At 48.3% G+C, this 20,082-nt stretch overlaps 5 protein-coding genes across 5 annotated transcripts; 3 read left to right on the top strand and 2 right to left on the bottom strand.

The window, feature by feature from the left end:
* The first annotated feature begins 1,930 nt into the window (after positions 1 to 1,930).
* Positions 1,931 to 2,800, top strand: BKA55DRAFT_553436 (nucleotide exchange factor Fes1-domain-containing protein). The gene has a single exon (XM_046191532.1). The coding sequence runs from the start codon at positions 2,029 to 2,031 to the stop codon at positions 2,668 to 2,670; it is 642 nt and encodes a 213-aa protein (XP_046054662.1). The 5' UTR covers positions 1,931 to 2,028; the 3' UTR covers positions 2,671 to 2,800.
* Positions 2,801 to 2,802: 2 nt separating this feature from the next.
* Positions 2,803 to 4,491, bottom strand: BKA55DRAFT_153335 (ribosomal protein L5 domain-containing protein). The gene is made up of 3 exons (XM_046184955.1): positions 3,860 to 4,491; positions 3,112 to 3,805; positions 2,803 to 3,061 (listed from the first exon to the last, which is right to left on the bottom strand). The coding sequence occupies exons 1-3, from the start codon at positions 4,102 to 4,104 to the stop codon at positions 2,936 to 2,938; spliced, it is 1,065 nt and encodes a 354-aa protein (XP_046054663.1). The 5' UTR covers positions 4,105 to 4,491; the 3' UTR covers positions 2,803 to 2,935.
* Positions 4,492 to 6,768: 2,277 nt separating this feature from the next.
* On the top strand, positions 6,769 to 9,626 carry BKA55DRAFT_684121 (ubiquitin carboxyl-terminal hydrolase-domain-containing protein; the record flags this gene model as incomplete). The annotated part of the gene is made up of 5 exons (XM_046198597.1): positions 6,769 to 6,888; positions 7,001 to 7,102; positions 7,158 to 7,535; positions 7,587 to 8,316; positions 8,371 to 9,626. 5 exons carry the CDS (start codon positions 6,769 to 6,771, stop codon positions 9,624 to 9,626), a joined length of 2,586 nt encoding a protein of 861 aa, XP_046054664.1.
* A 1,157-nt stretch (positions 9,627 to 10,783) lies between these two features.
* Positions 10,784 to 11,960, bottom strand: BKA55DRAFT_533647 (mitochondrial import receptor subunit TOM40; the record flags this gene model as incomplete). Its single annotated transcript, XM_046189501.1, has 3 exons — positions 10,784 to 10,891; positions 10,943 to 11,590; positions 11,646 to 11,960. 3 exons carry the CDS (start codon positions 11,958 to 11,960, stop codon positions 10,784 to 10,786), a joined length of 1,071 nt encoding a protein of 356 aa, XP_046054665.1.
* A 1,114-nt stretch (positions 11,961 to 13,074) lies between these two features.
* BKA55DRAFT_533648 (6-phosphofructo-2-kinase-domain-containing protein) lies at positions 13,075 to 15,117 on the top strand (the record flags this gene model as incomplete). Its single annotated transcript, XM_046189502.1, has 6 exons — positions 13,075 to 13,088; positions 13,290 to 13,499; positions 13,546 to 13,849; positions 13,881 to 13,979; positions 14,033 to 14,635; positions 14,695 to 15,117. 6 exons carry the CDS (start codon positions 13,075 to 13,077, stop codon positions 15,115 to 15,117), a joined length of 1,653 nt encoding a protein of 550 aa, XP_046054666.1.
* Positions 15,118 to 20,082: the final 4,965 nt, after the last annotated feature.

Below are 20,082 nucleotides of genomic sequence, written 5' to 3' on the forward strand. Positions count from 1 at the left end.
TACAACAGTAAGTAGAGGTTCGTGATCGCCAATTCCTGGAAGAATTGATATGGGTGCAAGTTTTCGTGATTCAATGTCGGAATATCTAGTGATCTTGTTGATCGGTAGTGATTCTTTGTCAACTTGCAACAAGCTCCTAAGCGTTTGCATGCACGTCCCGACAGAGGATAAGGGGCCGCTTCACCGTCTTGACTTTATCCTTTCTGCACAAGGTGACGTCGTAAGCAGAACTTCATCCACCGCCACGCGAGCTGGTGAAGACGTCAGCTAGGGAACTTTCTAATGCTGCAGCCTCTGAGGCTTCCTTTTATTTCTCTTGGCGAAGTATCTTAGTGTTTCAGCTGCTGAAGATTCGCTCTTCAGAATGACATTCTTTTAGACATCAATGACTTTGTCGACAACATACCAATCTAGGCATCTTTGTATCATCAAGAAAGTCTAAGGTACGCAAATACCTCCTGCTCAGGTCAGCCCCAGCCACACAGAGTTCAGAGATGCCGTCCAATCTTCATTCCTGGGCGAGGTCTGTACATGAGCGGAATGTCTATTTGCTTCCTACCTATGCTGTAGGATCTTTCGATCAGAACAACCACCAAACCGCCCGAAGACTCCAAGCACTTGGGTTCAGGAACTGAAAAGGGGCTGTTATCTCCATGCCCAAATCTCCAGATGCTCCGCAGATTGGAACCGGTACCCAGCTTCCAGTTCCCGAGTTCCACTCCATAATTAGCACAAGCGGCTAATCAAGCAAGTGCTCGTTCAGGGCAGAGTTACGCGGAGACAGCTTTCTGTATCGATGAAGTTTCTTGCTGACCAACCATAAATACGCGTTAGGGTCTGGTTCGTTTACTGAAAAGACACAACTCACCCGCCCATTCCGACTGGTCCTTGCTGGGTAAGTAGAGGTTTGTACATTTACAGCGAGAACAGCCTCGATATTACGCAGTTAATCGCCTCCATCACTATGTAGAGACTTCTTTGATAACCAAATTGGCGGTGCTGAAGGTGTATTGTGTCTTTAACGAGATGAGTCCCTGTCTGAAGGTCATATCTCGTTCACTGTCATGAGTGTGATTCATGTTTTGGCAACCTAACTTGAACACCGCTATATGAGCACCCCTGAACCACGAGGCTGTCAAATATTGGCTTCACAATCAACAGATCTCCTAACTCTTAATTACACCCCTGTATCTGGCCCCTGCCCAGCCCAGCCGGGGAAACCCACCAGCGGGAGCAGTCGGCCAGTAACCAGGCTGTGAGAATGAATGCCTTCGCTTACTTACCTACGAACAGCGGGATCTCCGGCGCCTCTCGAAGATGCGAAATACGTCTACCAGCTAGGCTCCATTAGTTTGAACATGGAGCTTCAGAGTTCAGACTTCAGTATTCGTGGTAGCCTTGCGGCCAGGCTCCTGCAAGTGTCATGCAACGCAATACACGCGCGTCACCTCAACCAGCCACAATCCCTCCTAGTAAACCATGCTTTTGGGCGTACTGAAGTACTGATCACTGGTATCTTGTACACAATCCTTTTTCGCTCTCGCTTTGAGCTCGTTCTCCCGTCTCGGCCACAAAAGCAGCGATGAGGGGCAACTTTGCAAGGTGGGGGCAGCTTTGCTGAGCTGGAGGGGAGCTATGATGAAATATTTCTCTGCCACGTAGAACTACTGTCAGTTGAATTGCGGTGTCTACCCGCAGCAGAAGCTTGGTGCTACTCTGCTCCTTGACTCAAAAATATGTACAAGTCATCATAAGGCACTCATCGGGCTGCAATGTATCATTATCGAGCTACGAGAGAACAATTGGTCGGTCGACGGAGAATCGACATCCTGTGTACATGTTTTGAGCTAGACCTTTTTCGGATTAGAGTCTTCTTGAAGATTCCAGAAATGGGCAAATTCTAATCGATACGGTTGGTAAAGTTGAAAATTGAAAGCAAGTATCAAAAGATTAAATGTTTTTTGTTCTTATTCCTTCAACAAATTCAACTTAAACAACAAATCAGGAAACACTACAAAAACAAGAAACATGGATGACAAGCGACTCAACGAACTTCTCAAATGGAGTATTGAGCAATCAGATGCCACCAGAAATGACCCTGATGCCTCAGCTCCCACCACACAACTCACCCCAGAACTCATGGCATCGCTCATGGGCGGTCCCTCCGATGCCGACCTGATGAAGGCTTCTATGGACATAATCACATCAGACGACACTGAGCAGGTCTCTCTTGACGACAAACTCATCGCATTTGACAACTTTGAGCAGCTCATTGAGGGTCTTGACAATGCAAACAACATCGCAAATCTCAGCCTGTGGACCCCACTACTCGATCAGCTCAAGCATGACGAGCGAGAGATGCGCAAGATGGCGGCCTGGTGTGTGGGAACCGCTGTACAGAACAACGAGCGCACACAGGAACGTTTGCTCGCCATGGGAGGACTTCCACTACTTGTAAACCTAGCGACCCAGGAGGATGAGCATAACGATGTTCGTCGCAAGGCTGTGTATGCGCTGAGCTCAGCGGTGCGCAACTACCAACCAGCCATGGATCTCTTCGCCGACGAGTTGACCAAGAGGGGTCACAAGACCGACAAGGTCGATGCTACAAGTATGGAGGCTGTCGACGAGGTTGTCAACGGATTGCGCGAGAAGATTGGCAAGGCTTGAGAAATTTTGGTGGGATCAACATCAAAGCATAACGAACGGGTGCATTGGGACGGAGTTGGGCGTTGGACTGAAGCACATGTCGTGAGGTCAAGATAGATGAAGAAACCGGATGGTAACAAAAATGGAATGGTATAGGCAATTCGCCTTGAATTTTAAGTATTCATTTATGATACATACGTCTTGGTACATGAATCTATGCTACATATCAGCTACTTAGAGATGACATTTGTTTCCAACGCCTTACAATGACGCCTTCTATCGTAATTTAGTGCCTAGCCTTGCCATAGAAGGGAAGGCCGAGTGCCTCCAGAAGAAGACGGCCTTGCCTATCTGATGTACCGGTTGTCTTGATGAAGATATCGCAACCAGGCATCAGTCGTGCAGGGTACATCTACTCATAATTAGCTCGCCATGTCTTGGTCAGTGTATAGGCAGACTCACATCGTAGTTGAACTCGATCTCAGGGAAGTATGCCATCCAGTCGGGCTTCAGACCGAACGCCAGGTTGCCTGCACTATCGCCAGTAGTAGCATCAATACCAGGCCAGTCCTTAATCTTAGGCAGGACTAGAGTAATGAGCTTATCAAGGAAGTCGTAAGCCTGAGCACCTTTCAGGGTCACCTTGCAACCAGTCTTGTCACCCTTTCTGACACCCCACTGAACGACGCCATGCTTGACTCGTGTGACCTCAGGGAAGGCACCAGAGATGGCTTGTATAACAGCACGGCATACGTGCAGGTACTCCTTGTTCTGGGCACCCATGGGAGCGAATGAGTTGATAGTGATAGCCTCGATGTCAGGTACGTTGTGCCATTCAATTGGGCGCTCCACTAAGCCCAGCCTTGAAGAGCCACCACCTCGAGGTCCTCGGCGAGGTCGGTTCTTGTGGTAAGGCGAAGACTCGTCCCATTCTCTCAAGTTACCCTTGTTAGAAACAGGAACTTCTGAACCTGGCGGGGTATGCTGATATGTCATGGCAATCAGATCTGGAGCAATCGTGCTTTCGTATGTGTGCTTTAGTCGAGGAAAGCTGAAAGGGCCGGGGACGAAGTCTCGAGCAGTCGGATCGGAGGACTTGGGCACCTGGACGGGATGTAGAGGGCCACGATAGTACTTGGGAGGATGATATTGGTATCTGTCGCAAGTCAATTAACTCGTGCTCAGTCAAATGAGCAATTGGGCTACGAACCTATTGCCGGGAAGTTTTTTACCCGTTTCTGCAGCCTTTTCTCTAGAATTGAAGGCCTGGATAGCCGCTTCGTCGGGTGAACCTGTCGCAAAAGACGAAGCATTGTCAAGATCTGCGAGAGCGGAGGACTTCTTTGCCTCGGTCGAGGCGAACCGCTGCACACAAAGAGAACCTGTCCTCAGAGGCAGATGCCTCCGTCCCAATAAGCTCGCCATGCGAGCTCCTTCTCGTATCGTGGTCATCATGGGCTCCTGGAGTGGAATTCCTCGTCGTCGAAAAGATGTGAGGTCGTCGCGTGGATTTGGAAATTTCCATCTAAGCAGTTAGCGCTTGAGTGCGCCACATGTGGCAGTTATCTATAGTTGTGGCTGTGCTTGAAACCGTCGTGACTCAGCTTACACCCTTTGGATCATCCTCTACGAAGATATAAGTATATACATAAGACCTATAATAACTCTCATTGCTAAATCGAAGTTTGTTCGGTTTAGTTCCTCTTTCCTTATTACCCAAAGCGTCATATCAATATTTTATTAAATCTCTATAGCCAGAGTTACAATATTAAGGATTTCACTTCCAATATTTTTTCTATCAATTGTCATTTTCCCACAACAGCGTTTAAAATAAAAAAAAACTTTAAAAAAAAAAAAAGGTTCCATTCAAAACATCTAACTTTGGATATGCAAACTCGATAGTTCAGCTTTTCCTTTTTGAGTTGACACCCATGTGGCTTTCATTATCTGATTGCCCAGTCCTGAAGCACTTCGATCGCCCCTCCATTACCCAGATCTAGAAACCAGGTTTAATACAAGCGTTGTATCCCAACAGTGCATGGGTACGAAGCCACCAATGGTCTTGTTCTCAAGAAAAACGGACGACATCGCTTTGCCCGAGTCACTTTTCAACGTCCGCTAGTATCCATCGGTCTCGGACTATGCAACAGTCCGACAACATACTTCAATCATTCATGTAGGTCTAAGATGCCTCAAAATAGGGAGCGGACCCGAAAAGCTGGGCGGCGGGATGCCCGTGGACCCGGCGACCCGGTTTATCTCCGTCTTCTCGACAGCAAGGGCCGATCTGGCGACCGAGTTCAGATACACAGGTGGCTTTCCCAACGGACCAGGTTTTCAACGGGCGGCCCGAAGGCATCAACAGCCATACGTTGTCGGACAAACATGGGGTAGTTAACATCCGACATGGGGATCGATCTAACACGTCCAGAGGGGCGGTCTGATAAATTTTTAAGGGCCTATACGTCACGATAAAAGATTTACAGGCAATACCTAGATCAGGCTCCTCAGACCACCAGTATGGTTAAATACCTACCTACTTTATGCATCCTCCTTTTTCAGGAACTCATCTTCTGGTGTGGCTGATAATATGCAACACCAGACCGAAGAGGCTTCAGCATCCTAGAGGGACTTTCGGTTTATTTGGCACAAGACTGAATTGCATACGTGTTCAAGTACGAATTAGAGATCCAATTCCGACCGATTGAATGCGTCTACCTATTTGGCTATAACAACCTGACATACTCACACGCCTACATAGTCCGCTTTTTCTCGGGTCACCAGTTCTGTTATGCCCATGGCCCTGATATGCGTGTATCATCTCAGCCTAAAAGACACACAGCCAGACGGGCGATAATAGAAGGGCTCTGAATGACGAAGTGCAGTAAGATGAGGATCATGATGATGATGGTGATGATGATGATGATGACAGTGCAAAGCCACCAAATGATACAGAGTATCACCCTTTCGGGGCTATTACAAAGTGTGTTATGGTGGAACTGTTGTGCTACACAGATTTCTGGCTGAGTTTAGCTGAGGAAGAGCCGAGTGGGTTAGGTGATTTGAGAATAAGATTACAGAACCTACTACGCATGTACAATGATGCTGTGGCCAAGATAGGGTCTATCAGGAGAAGGGAAGCTGATGCACAGACGAGTATTCCATCACACATGATAACACGTGTGTAATTGTTGAGTTTAGTTGACCAGGCTTCAATAATCCGTAAATCACTTGACTTTTTCAACACTATCTGCCAACTTCCACGTTGGCTTAGCTCGGCATGCAAGGCGGCCGTTTTTGTCCTTGTTGTTTACGCGGAAATTGGCTAGGAAAGGCCTGGAATGGAACAAAAAGAAAGGATCCAAATCAGCGCCGTTGAACCGGTCACACTAACCAATGAAATGTAATGTTGACCTGTGGTTGTCCGAGGCAAATGAATATAATAGCTGCAAACTCCCATGTCGACTTTTTTGTTCCATGGCAAAAGGCAAAACAAAGAAGTAAACCTCCAGCTACAACTTACCGACGGGAGTGACAGGATTGACAGGGCACAGGGGACCTGCAACTCTTGTTACCTTAAACCTTACCTCAGAGGCTGTCCCACCCCCGCCACTATCAACCTAGGTGCCTATCCTTCTATTTTAGTACGATGCCCTCCAGGTCACCCCCTCTAGCCCCTCAACAAGCGCTCCCGTGGGCTGTTCGGCCATTGAGACTTGCGCTCCGACGCCCGACTTTCCTCGCTGATCACCCAGTCTCGGCCTTTTTTTTCATGTACACAGGTCCCTCCAACTAAAGGATGTCTTTCAGCTTCCTCGCTTTTTCCATTGCTCCAACAAACTAAAAATTCCTTTCTGTTCTTAAAAGCTTGAAGCTCTTGCTTCGTGTTCTCTTCCTCCATCGATTCCTCCACTCGTCGAACACTTGATTACCATAAACCAAGCAATTCCATCTCATCCCTCGCGCGCGTCGCACTCGAGCCACTTCCCGACCCTTCTCAAACCACGGATACACCCCCGATAATGAAGACTTGTGGCTTGTTGCTCCCTCGTTGAACCTGACGAGTCCCTCTCTTGCTTTCGATCGATATATTCGTCTCTTCCTCGCTATTCAAGCACCATGAAGGAGTTTCCTAGAAAGTTTCTCAGCAAGCGCGAAAAGAATGGCCGGCGATCTAAGTCGGCTACACCAGCGCCAGCTATCCCAACGGTTCCTGACAGCACTGGGAACAAGAACAAGGTACGTCATTACCTGAATCGGAATTCCTGCTTGATGAGTGATCCATGGAACTGTATTCAGTTACGAGCCCATCTTAGTCTAAGATTAGTTATTCTGACGAACAGCTATCCAGCCTCGACCACTCTCCGCTGGGGCTTTCATGGCCTTATTCAAAAACGACAGCGCAAAACAAGGGGCAAAAGCAGAAGCAGAGAAAGAGAAGGATACCGCACAAGTACGATTCGACTCACGGCATGAAGGATCGTGACATTAACTTTGCCTTCTATTAGGTCGAGGACATTTTACGACGACTTGACGAACTCAATATAACTAATGTCACCGCCGACCATGTTACCGACATTATGGCAACCAAGTTTGCAGACCACGACCCCAACAAGACAGTCGAATTCATCGACATGGAGCAAAAGGCCGCAGCTGGTATCATTACCCCATATGATCCCGGCGTGGACATGGTGGGCGCCGAAAACCGTGGCAATGTGACTTGCTATCTCGATGCGCTCTTGTTCTCAATGTTTGCCAAGATCGATGCTTTCGAGTGTATGCTCAAGAACGACTTCCCAGAAGAAGACAATCGCAACAAACTTGTCAATCTCTTGCGGATGTGGGTTAACATGTTGAGAACGGGGAAATTAGTGCATACAGACATGGTGGGTGGCATAGGCGCAATCTCGCTGATGCTCAAACTAACATTTGAACAGACTAAGTTGATACAGGACGCTCTGGCTGACTGTGGATGGTCGGACGCACGGATGCTTGAGCAGCAAGATACCTCGGAGGCTTTTGCCTTCATAACAGAAACCTTACAGCTACCTTTGCTTTCACTGCAAGTCGATCTTTTCCACCAGGGCAAGAAGGACAAGGACGACCACAAGGTTGTCTATGAGCGTCTCTTGAATCTGGCTATACCTCCAGATCCTGAAGGAAAGGGTCTAAAGCTGGAAGACTGTCTCGAAGAATACTTTAACGCCCAGGTCGACGTCAAGCGAGATAGTGAAGACGGGAAGAAGCTCGGGGTAGAAGAGAAGAGTCGAAGCGAGACACCAACACTCAAACACAGGGATACGATTCGAATCATCACGGAAGAACGCGGCGAAGCATCAACGCCAACATCTCCTTTGGTAAATACACCATTGGAAATAACACCAACTTCGGAAAAGGGGCTTCCCCTTTTTTTGACAGATCCCAATGTCAAGGACGGAAATGCCCCTGATGATGAAGCAGAGGGAGAGGTTACCACTGTGGAAATAGTCAAAAACAAGCCAAGCATGCGAACGAGGTCAACCAGCGTTATCCAGCGTGTAGTGTTGGACGAAGACGGCCGCCCCTCTACCCCAGACAATGTCACAATGCTTCAAAAGGCTATGAGGAAAGGCTCGACAGTTGTGAAGGCAGTTACTATTCCTGCCTGGCAGTTTTTCCGACTGATTCGTAAGTTTGTGACACCTCGGTTAAGCTCAATACGAATACTAACATCCAATTTAGCTTGGCATGCGCTGTCAAGCAGTGAGCCCAGAAATAACACGGAGGTTGCATTGAACTTTGAGCAAAGGCCTGTTGTTGGCATTTGTCTCAAACGTTACGCTATGACTGAGTCCGGCCAGCCGAAACGTCACAATACCTTTATCGACATTCCCGATAGTCTGAGACTACCCCATTTCATGCTTGCCGATGAACCTAAGGCCGAGGAAGATATGAACGTGCTTAACACGGACTATAAGCTCGTCCTACAGTCCGTCATCTGCCACCGGGGAGACTCACTACAAAGTGGTCATTATGTTTCATTCGCCCGGGTGGCCCCTAAGTTATTGAAAGACAATAGACGACATAATTTCGACCCACCACCGGATTACGAAGAAGCACAATGGGTCAAGTTCGATGACCTCCAGATCGAAAGCCGAGTCAGTTATGTGGAAGATATCAGGTCAGCATTGAAGGAGGAAATGCCGTATCTTCTTTTCTATCAGATTATGCCTATGGTCGAGGTCTCGCCTTCATCTGTGGACGAGACAGAGACGGAACCGCCTTCCTATAACGATTCGAAAATCAGCATTGAATTGCCTCCTACTCCTTCACGAAGCAACCGATTGGGTAGTCTGGAGGGGGGTTATTTTGATAGTACACCAACCCTAGAAAACTCACAACTTTTGTCTAGCAAACCACCAAGTATTCGACTCTCTATGGAGGGCGAAAGGCCACGAAGAAGCGAAGATGTCGATCGCCACCCAGGATCTCTGGCTGGGGACTCGCGGCGTCCTAGCGCTGTTTGGACTGAATCGACCTCTCATACCCCCAACTCCCACTCTCCAGCAGTCACGCCTAACGAAGAATCGACAGCATCGAGGCTGTCACGCGCAGCATCTAGATTCACGTTGGTTAACAGGAGTCGGCCGAGTAGCCAGAATGGAGAAAATCGCATTAGTTTCTCGATGAGCAGACTGGGCGGCCTCATGCGGCCTAGCAAAGAACCTTTGACGGAGCCCAAAGATGAGCCCAATGGTCTTGGCATGTCTTCTGCCAACTCCACGGGTGTCTTGACGGCAGAGATATCTAAAGAGCCGAAGGAGTCGAAGGAGTCGAAGGATATCGTGGATGGGACAGAACAACTCGCCGAACCAGAGCCCGAACAGCATCATCATCGTCACCATGGCCATAAGCATGGTCATAAGAGGGTCAAATCCAAAGAAAAAGTAAAGAATAAGAGTGGCGACCAACCCGAACGAGAATGCACAGTGATGTAACAGCCATCCTGTCACGTCATCCCGATAACCACGTTACGAGAGAGAGAATACAATCAGATTATACTTCACATACTTACGACCGTTCTGATGTTTGGACATGCATAGTTATAGGAGTCTTCATTTAAAGGGGAACTGGCACGTGCCTAAACAGATGGGTAGTGATGAAATAACGCAAAGACTCTGTTGTTAGTATGAAGTTGGACAGCAGGTTACAAAGAGATGGTCTTGTGATTCTGGTATCCTATAAGGGCCTTATTGTATTGTTTTTTGTGTTGGTCTTTCAAAAGAAAAAAGTAAACAGAGCTTTTGTAATTAGCAAGGCGTTTTGGGCGGGTGTGACAACTTGACGTTGTCGCAAGGCTAGCTTTCAAAGCTTACTTCGAACATGATACACGAAAGTATGAGACACAAGAAACAGAGATGGTATCGCACGTTGGGGGCGAAAAAGAATGTTCATTTTTGTTGTTCTAGAGCCTCAAGGTGCTTTCAATTGACAAGATATCCTATGATGTATCAACCGAATTGTGATGAAAGACGTTTTGCCTCTAAAAAGGAGTCAGATGATCCATGACCATTTATCGTATGCAATCCATGAGAAGGGGAAGGTCGTAGTTTCAAGTTTGTCTATTTCCTTATACACATATACATGAGCAGGGAGGCCATCTCTTCGTAGCTTGCCCTGATATCCACCATCTCATCCAGATCCATCAACACATCGAACTAAAACATCCGCAGCCGCGATGAGCGCCGAGATGAGGAGTTCGTTCAAAACTATTTAAAAACAAGAACAGTGCGATGACCGATTTTTCGTCCCTCCGTAATGTGCGTTACAGAAAATTCATACACATGACCAGAACGATGCAAGTCCACGACAATAATATACACAGATACCCAACTTCCAAGCACATGGGGTTGGACCAGGAACCAAAACTGGCCAGGCCACATAAGCGCAAGGTCTCCCTTGGGCTCGGAAGTCATGGTATCACCAGAGACGGAAAGGACGACTAATAAGACATCGAATGTGGTGAGAAGGGTTTGGGGTGAGGTCGAAACTTCGTCCTGGCCTGCTCACAGTTGAGCGATCATTAAAATATATCACTCATTTGAGCGGGGAATGCCGCGTCGTCGCGGATGTAAGAGGAGTTTAGGCTCAGAGCTTAGAAGGGGATGTTAGGGGGAGGCTGAGAGCCAAGAGACTCCTGTTGTTCTTGGAGCTCCTCAGGGGCTGCCTCAATTGAGACACCCAGGCCAATCTTAGCTTGATGCTGCAGTGGTCGTCAGTACGTAGTTGAATGGATGGGGATGAGGGCACAAACCGTGAAGTGATCAATATCAGCAGCAAATGTCATCATAACGGGAGGTGCAACACGCTTTTCCAAAACGCAGCTTAGCTTGCCCTTGGAGTCGACCTGAGCTCGGAAAGTAGACATGCGGAAATCGTACTTGGCACCAATGGTGGTGACACCCTCCTTCTGAAGGCCACCACCCATGAGGCCACCGGCAGAGGGAACGAGACCCAGGCTCAAATCAACACCGGCCTGAACCTTGTCCGAGAGTCGTCGCCAGTAAGAGGTGTTGAGAGTACCCATAGCAGCCTGGAGCTGAGCGGTAGCGATCCAGTCTGCGGACTTGTACCGGGCAGCATAAGAGACGGCGCACTCGGGGCCTTGAGTGAGGGCAGGTCGCTGCCAGAGAGTTTCAAGACCTAGGGCAAGCTTAGGAGTGACAGACTGGAGGTAGCTTCCGATATAGATGCCAGTCACACCACCCTCAAGGTAAGAGGGGTTAAGCATCTTGAGGGATGCGCTGAAATCGTTGCCGGTATACTCGTGCTCGAACTGCGCCATATCCTGACCACCAGGAGAAATGGAGATTTGGGACTTGGAGACAAACTTGTCTGACCATCTCCAGTTGAATCGACCGGAGAGAGAACCCTCGTTATCCAGGTTACCTTGGCAGAAGACCTGTCGATGAATCAGCGACCTACAATGCGAAAATATCATGGCTTATGGTAGCTACCTTGCCTGTTCCGTACATCGCAGCAAAGGTGTAGGGGTTGATGCGCTCGCCCATGGCGAATTGATGGGAAACCTGGAAAAGAGGTGCCATGCTAAAGATCTTTGTGAGATCGGCACGCATTCCGGTGAACATGTAATTGTTGAGGAAGACATCGCGCTGGACCTCCTTGGCAAGACTCTCGATAGTTCCTGGGTTGGAGAGGCCTAGTTTGGCCCTTCGCTCATTAAACGAGTTGAGAGCATCTCCTAAAACGCTAGCGATGGGATTGGAGAGCAAAGCCGTCTTAACGGGTTCCAATGCGGCTGCGGAGGCCATTGTGACTGAGGTGCGCCGAAGCGAGGATGTGAAGAGGTCGGAAGAGGAGCGAACAAAGGAATAGTCGACGGTGACGATGTGGACGATCAGCCAGCCGCAGCGAGATTTGGTGAGGCGAAATTAGTGGAATAGAAGGAGTTATTAAGATACCCTCGAAAGCGATTGAATGCCGAGGCCTCTGAACGCCAGGAACGTGATGACGAGCGCAGTTGGATGGAGATGGAGAATAATTTTCATCTGGCTTGGACAGCTCTTGGGTGGGGAGCACAAGCCACCTATGATGCCGAGTCGGCTGTGGCGCTCTCTGGCTGTCCTGGGGGACTGTGGCTAAGAACAGCCCAACGCCCGAGGATACCCTACAACTGGAGAACTGGATGGCAAGTGCAGAAGCGTCCCACCTACTCACTGTAAATCGGGTAAGCTGCGCCAGAAGCGGCTGTGTGGTAGTACAAGGTACTGTATACTTTCAGGCGGTGTTCTATCTCAAGGATTTAGGGTTTGCCTGCACTAACTTTACAACGCATCTTTAGGACATGACGTCCCTCTTCGTGAGTACAGATACTTCGAAGAGTACCCCTGCACCTGATCTCTAACTCCCCTCCTGTGGCATATTCTACAACACCAAACGATTGCTATTCTAAACTCAACTTTTGCTCCTCGTCCCCATGTTCATTTAGGTTGTCTCTCTCGTGTTCACTTCAAACGCGAAATTGCCTTTTGATCAACCCAGTGCTCCATCGTAGTAGCATCAGACGGCCGGCTTGTTCGCTTTTGAATATTGACCCCGCCGGCAACGACCGGCTTCTGCCACTAATCGTTTCTTTGAGGCTCACCCTGAAGCTCACCCTTGTTGAAGATCCATCACACTCAACGATCGGGGCTGTTGAGGGCTTCACCAATACACAAGGCTCGGTGGTCCTACTTTTCTTGCTTTACCGCCAATCGAGCTGTTTTTATCTGAAACCTCTGAAAGCCTGGACTAGTTTTAGGCTCGCAAGTTACAGCCATCTGCGTTGGTCGAGCCTCAGAATCTCCAGTCTCTCGAATACGGCCTCCTCACTCAGAAATCTTACCATACAATCATCCAGTATAGGTATCACGGATCAAAGACAAAATGGATACTCTTCTGTATGTTGCTATCCTCTCTCATCTCTTCACATCACCCGTCTCTCCTTGTGTCTAGATAATTTCCTTATCTTTGAACTTCAAGTCGGTACCACAGCCATTCCTAGAATCACGGAACTCTGTAATTTGGACTGTCACTTTACGTCGATCCCCGTCTTTACAACCTTCACCACGGACAGAAATCTTCTACTTTATCCACGGTAGCGATGAAGCTGATGTTGACAGAACCGCCGAGATTGCGGCCAATGCTCCTCGCTACCGCCGCAAGAGCTCTACATTTATTGACGCCATTCATGACATTCCTCATGGTCAAGATCTGGCCCCAGCTCAGCTCTACAGTACCATGTCTGGCCGACTATTTCACTCTGGCCGCATTGCCATTGTCATGGTTGGACCACCTGCACGTGGGAAAACGTAGGTTTCATTATTCCATGACTAGTCCAAGTTAACAACATCTCAGACATATATGTGTTTCCATGGCACGGTATTTAGGATGGCTCGGTGTGAAGTCTCGTATCTTTCATCTTGGCGACTACCGTCGAGCAACTGTTGGTCCTGATGGATCTATTCCTGATGATTATTTCTTCCCGAACGCATCGCCTGCCTCTGTCATTCTGCGCCAGAAAATCCTGAAGAAATGCCGTGAAGACATCTATTCCTGGCTGAATCACGATAATGGACAAGTCGCCATTTACGATGCAGTGAACCCTACTGCTAACGGACGGCGTTCTCTGGCCAAGGAGTTTGCTAAGCATGATGTTCAAGTAAGTTACCACCCATCTTGTCAGGTCTCAGCAATCGCTGACGCAGCAGACTCTTTTCATCGAGTCATTTGTCGATGATGAACGCATCCTTCGCGAGAATGCAAGAAATGTCAAGATCTCATCCCCAGACGTAAGTACAATCTCCTTAGATCAAACATGACTAATGTTGAATGTTGACTACAGTTTGCTGGTATGGAACCTGATGAAGCCGCCAAGCTATACCTTCAGAGAATTGAGATGAAGATTCCCGTATTTGAAACTATGAATGAGAAGGAGTTGAACTACATCAAGATGATCAACGCCGGGGAGAAATTCTTCTACAACAACGTCAGCTTCAATTATCTTGCTCACCGAATCGTCTTCTACCTCACCAACCTACATATCAAATCACGGAAAACTTTCTTCGCCCGAGCTGGTACAACAGCAGAAGAAGACTCGTACAAGGCTGATGCCCCTCTGTCCCAAGAGGGGAGAGATTATGCCCAAAAAATGTCCGAGGCTCTTTTGAAACACCGAGAGCAGGAACGTCTTACAAACATCGAGGAAGGGGGTCCAGATGTGCCTCTACCGCCACTCACCGTTTGGACATCGACTCGTATGCGTACGGTGCAAACTTCTGATGTCCTGAAGGAGAAAGGCTACAAGGTCCGCCAGCGAACGCAACTCAGTCAAATCAACCCAGGTGTGTGTGAGAAGATGTCAGAGCGTATGATTCGCCAGATCTACCCCGATGAGGTCGAAAAGCACGAACTAGACCCTTACCACCACCGATATCCACGCGCGGAGGTATGCTTCAACCACGAGTTGATGAACTCGGCTTTCTTCTCAATGCTAATTATCAATAGTCATACCACGATCTCGCTGTTCGCCTGGAGCCTATCATCCTCGAGCTCGAGCGAGAACAACACGACCTTCTCATAATTGCACACGAATCTGTGCTTCGGGTTCTCTACGCTTATTTGATGCACTGCTCTACCACTGACATCCCAGTCATCAATTTTCCACGCGACGAGATCATCGAGATCATCCCAGCAGCGTATCAAAATGAGGCCAAGCGTATCCATATTCCTGGCCTGAATCCCCAGATCGTACCTGGCTCACCTCAAGATATCAAAATTCCCGTTCCTAGCAGCGGAGTTGTGAGCGCACAACTGTCCCCTATCCCGAGTGGCATTGGGACTCCTGCTGAGCATGTTGAACGACCTCCCGAGAAGGTTATCAACACTGCCAAGGATATGGTTGCTGACAAAGTCAACGATGAAGACTAGCCATTGTAAATCTTGCCTCCTGGATGAATTCACGTGTTTGATTAGGAGGCACCGGTTGCTTGCCTGTTGTCTTCTTAGCAAGTAACATTACTACACTACCATCAATGTGGCGCCTCAGGGATGACAGGCTGATCATGATGATGTTTCATGATCAACCACATGGTTTTTGGCAAGTCGTGTTTATGATAGGCATGCTTACTTGCTTCTTTCAACATGCATCCCGATTTACCAAGTCGAGCCAATGAATGAGGCCCCAGTTTCGGAATCCTTTCATTCGTCGGCCAGAAGGGGGTCCAAGTGAGCTATGTAGCATTGATCGGCATCGTGGGTTGTTTGCTTCATCGCGGTCATAGGTTGTTGTTGCAGATTACTATGTAGCTAGCTCTAAGTAACGTGATACGAGTTTATCACAAAAGATGGATATACAGATCCTGGCGTATAGGGTAGCCTTCATTACACCAATGTGACACGATAGCTTCGGGATTGTTTGTCAGATCGAACATATTCTCGTCGGAATCTCGCCTGGATAAGCATATCAACAGGATACCAACCTGTAACGGCCAAAGTCAGCCGTTACACACGCACAGGCGTGGCACGATATACCAAGCTTGATACTTCGTCCAAACCTGTTACACCGGCAGGACTCGCCTCACAGCTCAGTCTAGGTTAGGGCACATGCTCATGCTAGGTTACATTTACAGTCAAGTCAAAGAAGGATAGACTTTCAAGGATTACGGTTGCATAAATATAACGTTGTGGTCGCCCGATGCCTTGTACCTGGAGAACGGCCAGGGTTTGGGCCAAGAAGATGCACGTCGCTGGATGGGGAAGCATGTGCACAGGGGTTAGGGGACCGTGAGCTGTTGCTGTAGGACTGATGAAATGAGTGTGCACTTTGGCTGGCTGAGGTTTCTTGCTTGGGGGGTACATATGCTTACGGATGGCCATGTGATGAGTATTGTTTCATGAATGGCAATCAGTCAATAGAGTATATACTACAGCAGCGGATATGCACATTTATCTCCAATCAGAGTCACCATATTTACATCATTCGTCTAATGTAGAAGGTAGAGGCCCTGGCGAATATGGGCATGTAAGAGAGTTTACTCCGTAACATTTGTCAGATCATGGTACAAGAGAAACATTGGAACCGGGGAACCTGGGTAAAGCCCCGGGCTGCAGTCATATATGACAAGCAGCATCACCACCTGCATAGGAACATATACCAGGACGATACTGTAGGTAATATCAACCCTGAGTTGCCATATGAGGGAAGTCTATCGCAGTGAAATAAAACAATGCCTGCCAACTCCAGTCATGCTCTACACCTCGCCGTCGTGGTGACATAACTGCAATGCCTGTACATGAGTTAGACCGATGATGATCATCCAATAGGGTCATCAGAGAGTTCACAGATGGCGAGATATATATGACACTGAATATTAGGACTTCTCTGTAGGCAGCAATTCGATGACAGAAACCGTTGGCTTGCGTAGGTGAAGGATATGTCAGAACGCCAAGGACTCGACAATCCTTTGGCCGGGCGGCATAGAGTCACACCTCCAAGACGTCTGGTAGAGAGACGAAGCTGAAGGTCTTGGCCTCTTCAGATACCAGCATAGTTGAGTCCCTAACGAGTCTGTACAGCATGCCACCCACTGGTACGTTGACATGTACACCAGTTAGACCATCGGGTAGCTCTCCGCTCATCAGTTTAAGCTTCTAAAGTGTTTCACTTCCTGTAAGGGGGAGGTTAGCTTGGTGGTATCCTCCGATGGAGTCCGATTACACTTCTCGGGTCTGTTCCTGTGGTGGCCATGTAGCTAAGCCTCATCATGCTGGTTACATATCCTGAGACTCAGGTCCATGCGAAATTACATGGCCTCAGCCCTCATGAGTAGAATCATAGTCTCAGGGTTTGTTCTCAACCTTTGATAACCCGTTTGTTTCCAGACAGCTTGGTTTGCCACATGCTGAGGATATTTTGTGTGAAAGAATGATACCATTTTTGTTATATGTCTACTGCTATACACTGGCAAAAAGCCGATAAGAACCAGAAACGCTTCAAGGACACAACATAAAACGGCTGTTTTCTGGATGGCAATGTAGATTGGGCAAGTAATGGTGCCATAGCTTTAGCGCACCGCCGCAACACGTACCACAGACGAGACGCTGACTGCCAGCAAGGCGGAACAGCAGTTTAGGTGAGTGAAATAGGCAATTACCATCTCACTTGCAAGGTTCACATGAGGGCAGGGTGTCACGGATCTCAGCTGGGTTTGTGCCATGGATCGCCAAAGCCGATGAACCCTTGCTGAGTTGCGCGAGGGGGTCGTTAGGGGAACTTGGTATAACAACTGGCCTGAATGACTGAAAATGTATTAAAATAGATTTATTAACAGTAATAAGCCCTCGAGCGACGCTGCTAGTACCGGATCATTATCGGTGAGAGTCTGATAAGAAGAGATTCAGACTTTAGAGGTCGGGTTTTGGAAACTCGGCAATGCCAGACCCTTTCACAAGTCAAGCAAAACGTCCAAAAAAAGGCAAGAGTTCGATCATGAGCACTAACAGTGAGGCTGAAAACTGGGCTGATATATCAACACCCCATACAAGCCGTGTGAACACAAACGTTCGATATCATCCTGACAGCTGTCATGGCTCCCCAACATCCAACGACGATATTGATATTCGAGTGGATCGTTTATTGTAAGAAAAATCAAGATATCCAAAGATAGCCTCGCTAGATGAACCTTTGTAGCTGCAGTTGTCCTTAAATATGTTTCCCCCCTCAACCTTCACGTAAGTTTGAGACACTACCAGACAGAGTTAGCTAAACATTGACTTCAGTATTAGCTGATGATCTACTAGCAACGGCCTAGTTTCAGGAATCCTTTTGAACATTGTACTCTTTCGTCACGGTCCGTAGCCGTCTCATCGTTGATTGCCAATCGGTCAACGTTCAAAAGTTGACAGAACGATCCTAGTCGCCTTACACAACCTGTCTATCTAGCGTATCTAGGTGGTTGCGGTACCAGTAGTCCAATCTTTAGCTCCACTCGTCCACACGTCAGGTGACATCGAATTGGAGATATCACGACTTCGAGACCCAATGTTTGGAGCCAAAAGGCGCCTCCAAAGTCATGCTGACATGTTTAGTGGCGTTGTCAGTCTCTTGGAGTTTTGAAACCGTAGATGAAGGCATTGGAGATCTGGACCTCCTTCATTCATTATTGATTCATTTCCCGGCGTCACCGCGTTCAGCTCCCATTTTGGGGATACACTTCGTTCCCCTTTGATGTTGCATGGGGGAGTTCCTAGTTAGCGAGGCGAATCGTGGCGGGCCTTTAAGAATATTTGCCGAGTTCCAGTCTGTCGATTGAGCCGCAAGTGTGTTTATTGACCTCCCTTTGGAGGCTTGGAGAAGCAGCTGTACTAAGTGACAATGCTGACTTGGTTTCAGACTCCCAATGGTTGGGTCCAGGTCGTCAAAACAGCTTGCAAGAACTTCAACTTTGCTCTGATACCTTTGATGATTGGCCATAATGATCAGAACCCCTTTTTTTTTCCCCTCGTTGATCAGATGCACCTTGCACTTTTCACAAACCTAAACTTGGCCATGGCCATTAGCGTTGCATACGAGGGGTCTCATGACCATCTGCATTCCGCAGTCCACCCACCTAGCATGATTGCCCACCACCTGGTGCTCGCATGCCTCGCCAGGTTCCGCGACTGCCAGGAGCCTCTGAGTGGTCCACAGCCGCCATCGGCTCTGTGGTCAGCATGCTCTAAGTGGAGACGTCCCCAGGGGCTTTGATGGGCTCTGGGTGGCTAGGGCGTTGTTAGTGTTCGAGTCCTTTAGAGGCTATTTGACGAGCGTCATCAAGATCACGGGCTCGTGTTGAGGTGCTAGCCATCCATGTGCCATGGCCGAATCGGCTTTTGGCGTGACCTCGCCTGTCATTCCAAAACGGTATATCCGTCCGTCTGTGCAAGATCTATCTTCTGTTTCGACACCTATGGCTTGGTTGATGTAAACCGAACCCACGGGCATAAAACACTTCGGTACTGTATCCGTACAATTGGTCTTTCCAGAATGACGTCCTCAACATGAAGTCTGGCCCGTTCATTGGCTATAGGCAGATCACCGTTGGCGTTGACACTTAGTAAACCTGTATCCACATTGACCACCATTTAATCAAGCCTCGACACCACCAATCGCCATCCAACCACCACTGGCCGCTGACGACTCTATAGCTCAGGAGGGACGGGAATTGTCTATTGCGGTTGCACTGGGATAAAAATATCCGAGGGCAAGTTGATATCCATGCTGTGCGTCTGTTTGAGGTTCATCTAACGGTATGCCCCCCAAACCATCAAAGTCTGACATTAGCTCCTTCGAGTATCCAATATCAATTAGGATTGGGGTGGCTCCTGTGGACGAACAGTTAGGGCACAACAACAGCAACCATTAACCACTGCTCCATTGGACATCTAGAGGTTCCAAAGTTTCAGACGTCAGGGATCCACCCAGCCTCACCGTGCCACGGCCCCGCAGGTGCATGTGCTCAGTGTAATAAAGCATCCATCGTCATCTCGACTTTCTGCATCAGGTGGGAACCAACCATGAAGGAAAACCCAGTCGATTCGGGCCAATCTGACCGCCAGGGGAGTTGCAGGGGCTGTTAACTGTCTGCTCTGCCCGACATCCCCCTTGTCACTAACGTTGCTTTTTGATCGATAGATTGAACGCTGGTAACATTGGGGCATCCAAAGATCTAGCTACCGTGATAATCCCTGGATATATGTTGCCAGGTACGGGAATGTAGTTGTACTTGCGCTGCTGGCTCAACAAACAGACATGCTTCGGCAAGCAGACACCTCAACACGCTTGCTGCGCTGTCTTATTAGCTTCGTCGTACACGAATAAAAGACAGCAAGTCAAGAGGGTTCGAGGTGAGACGG

The sequence above is a fragment of the Fusarium redolens genome, assembly GCF_020744475.1.
Source record: "Fusarium redolens strain MPI-CAGE-AT-0023 chromosome Unknown BKA55scaffold_2, whole genome shotgun sequence".
NCBI lineage: Eukaryota > Fungi > Ascomycota > Sordariomycetes > Hypocreales > Nectriaceae > Fusarium > Fusarium redolens.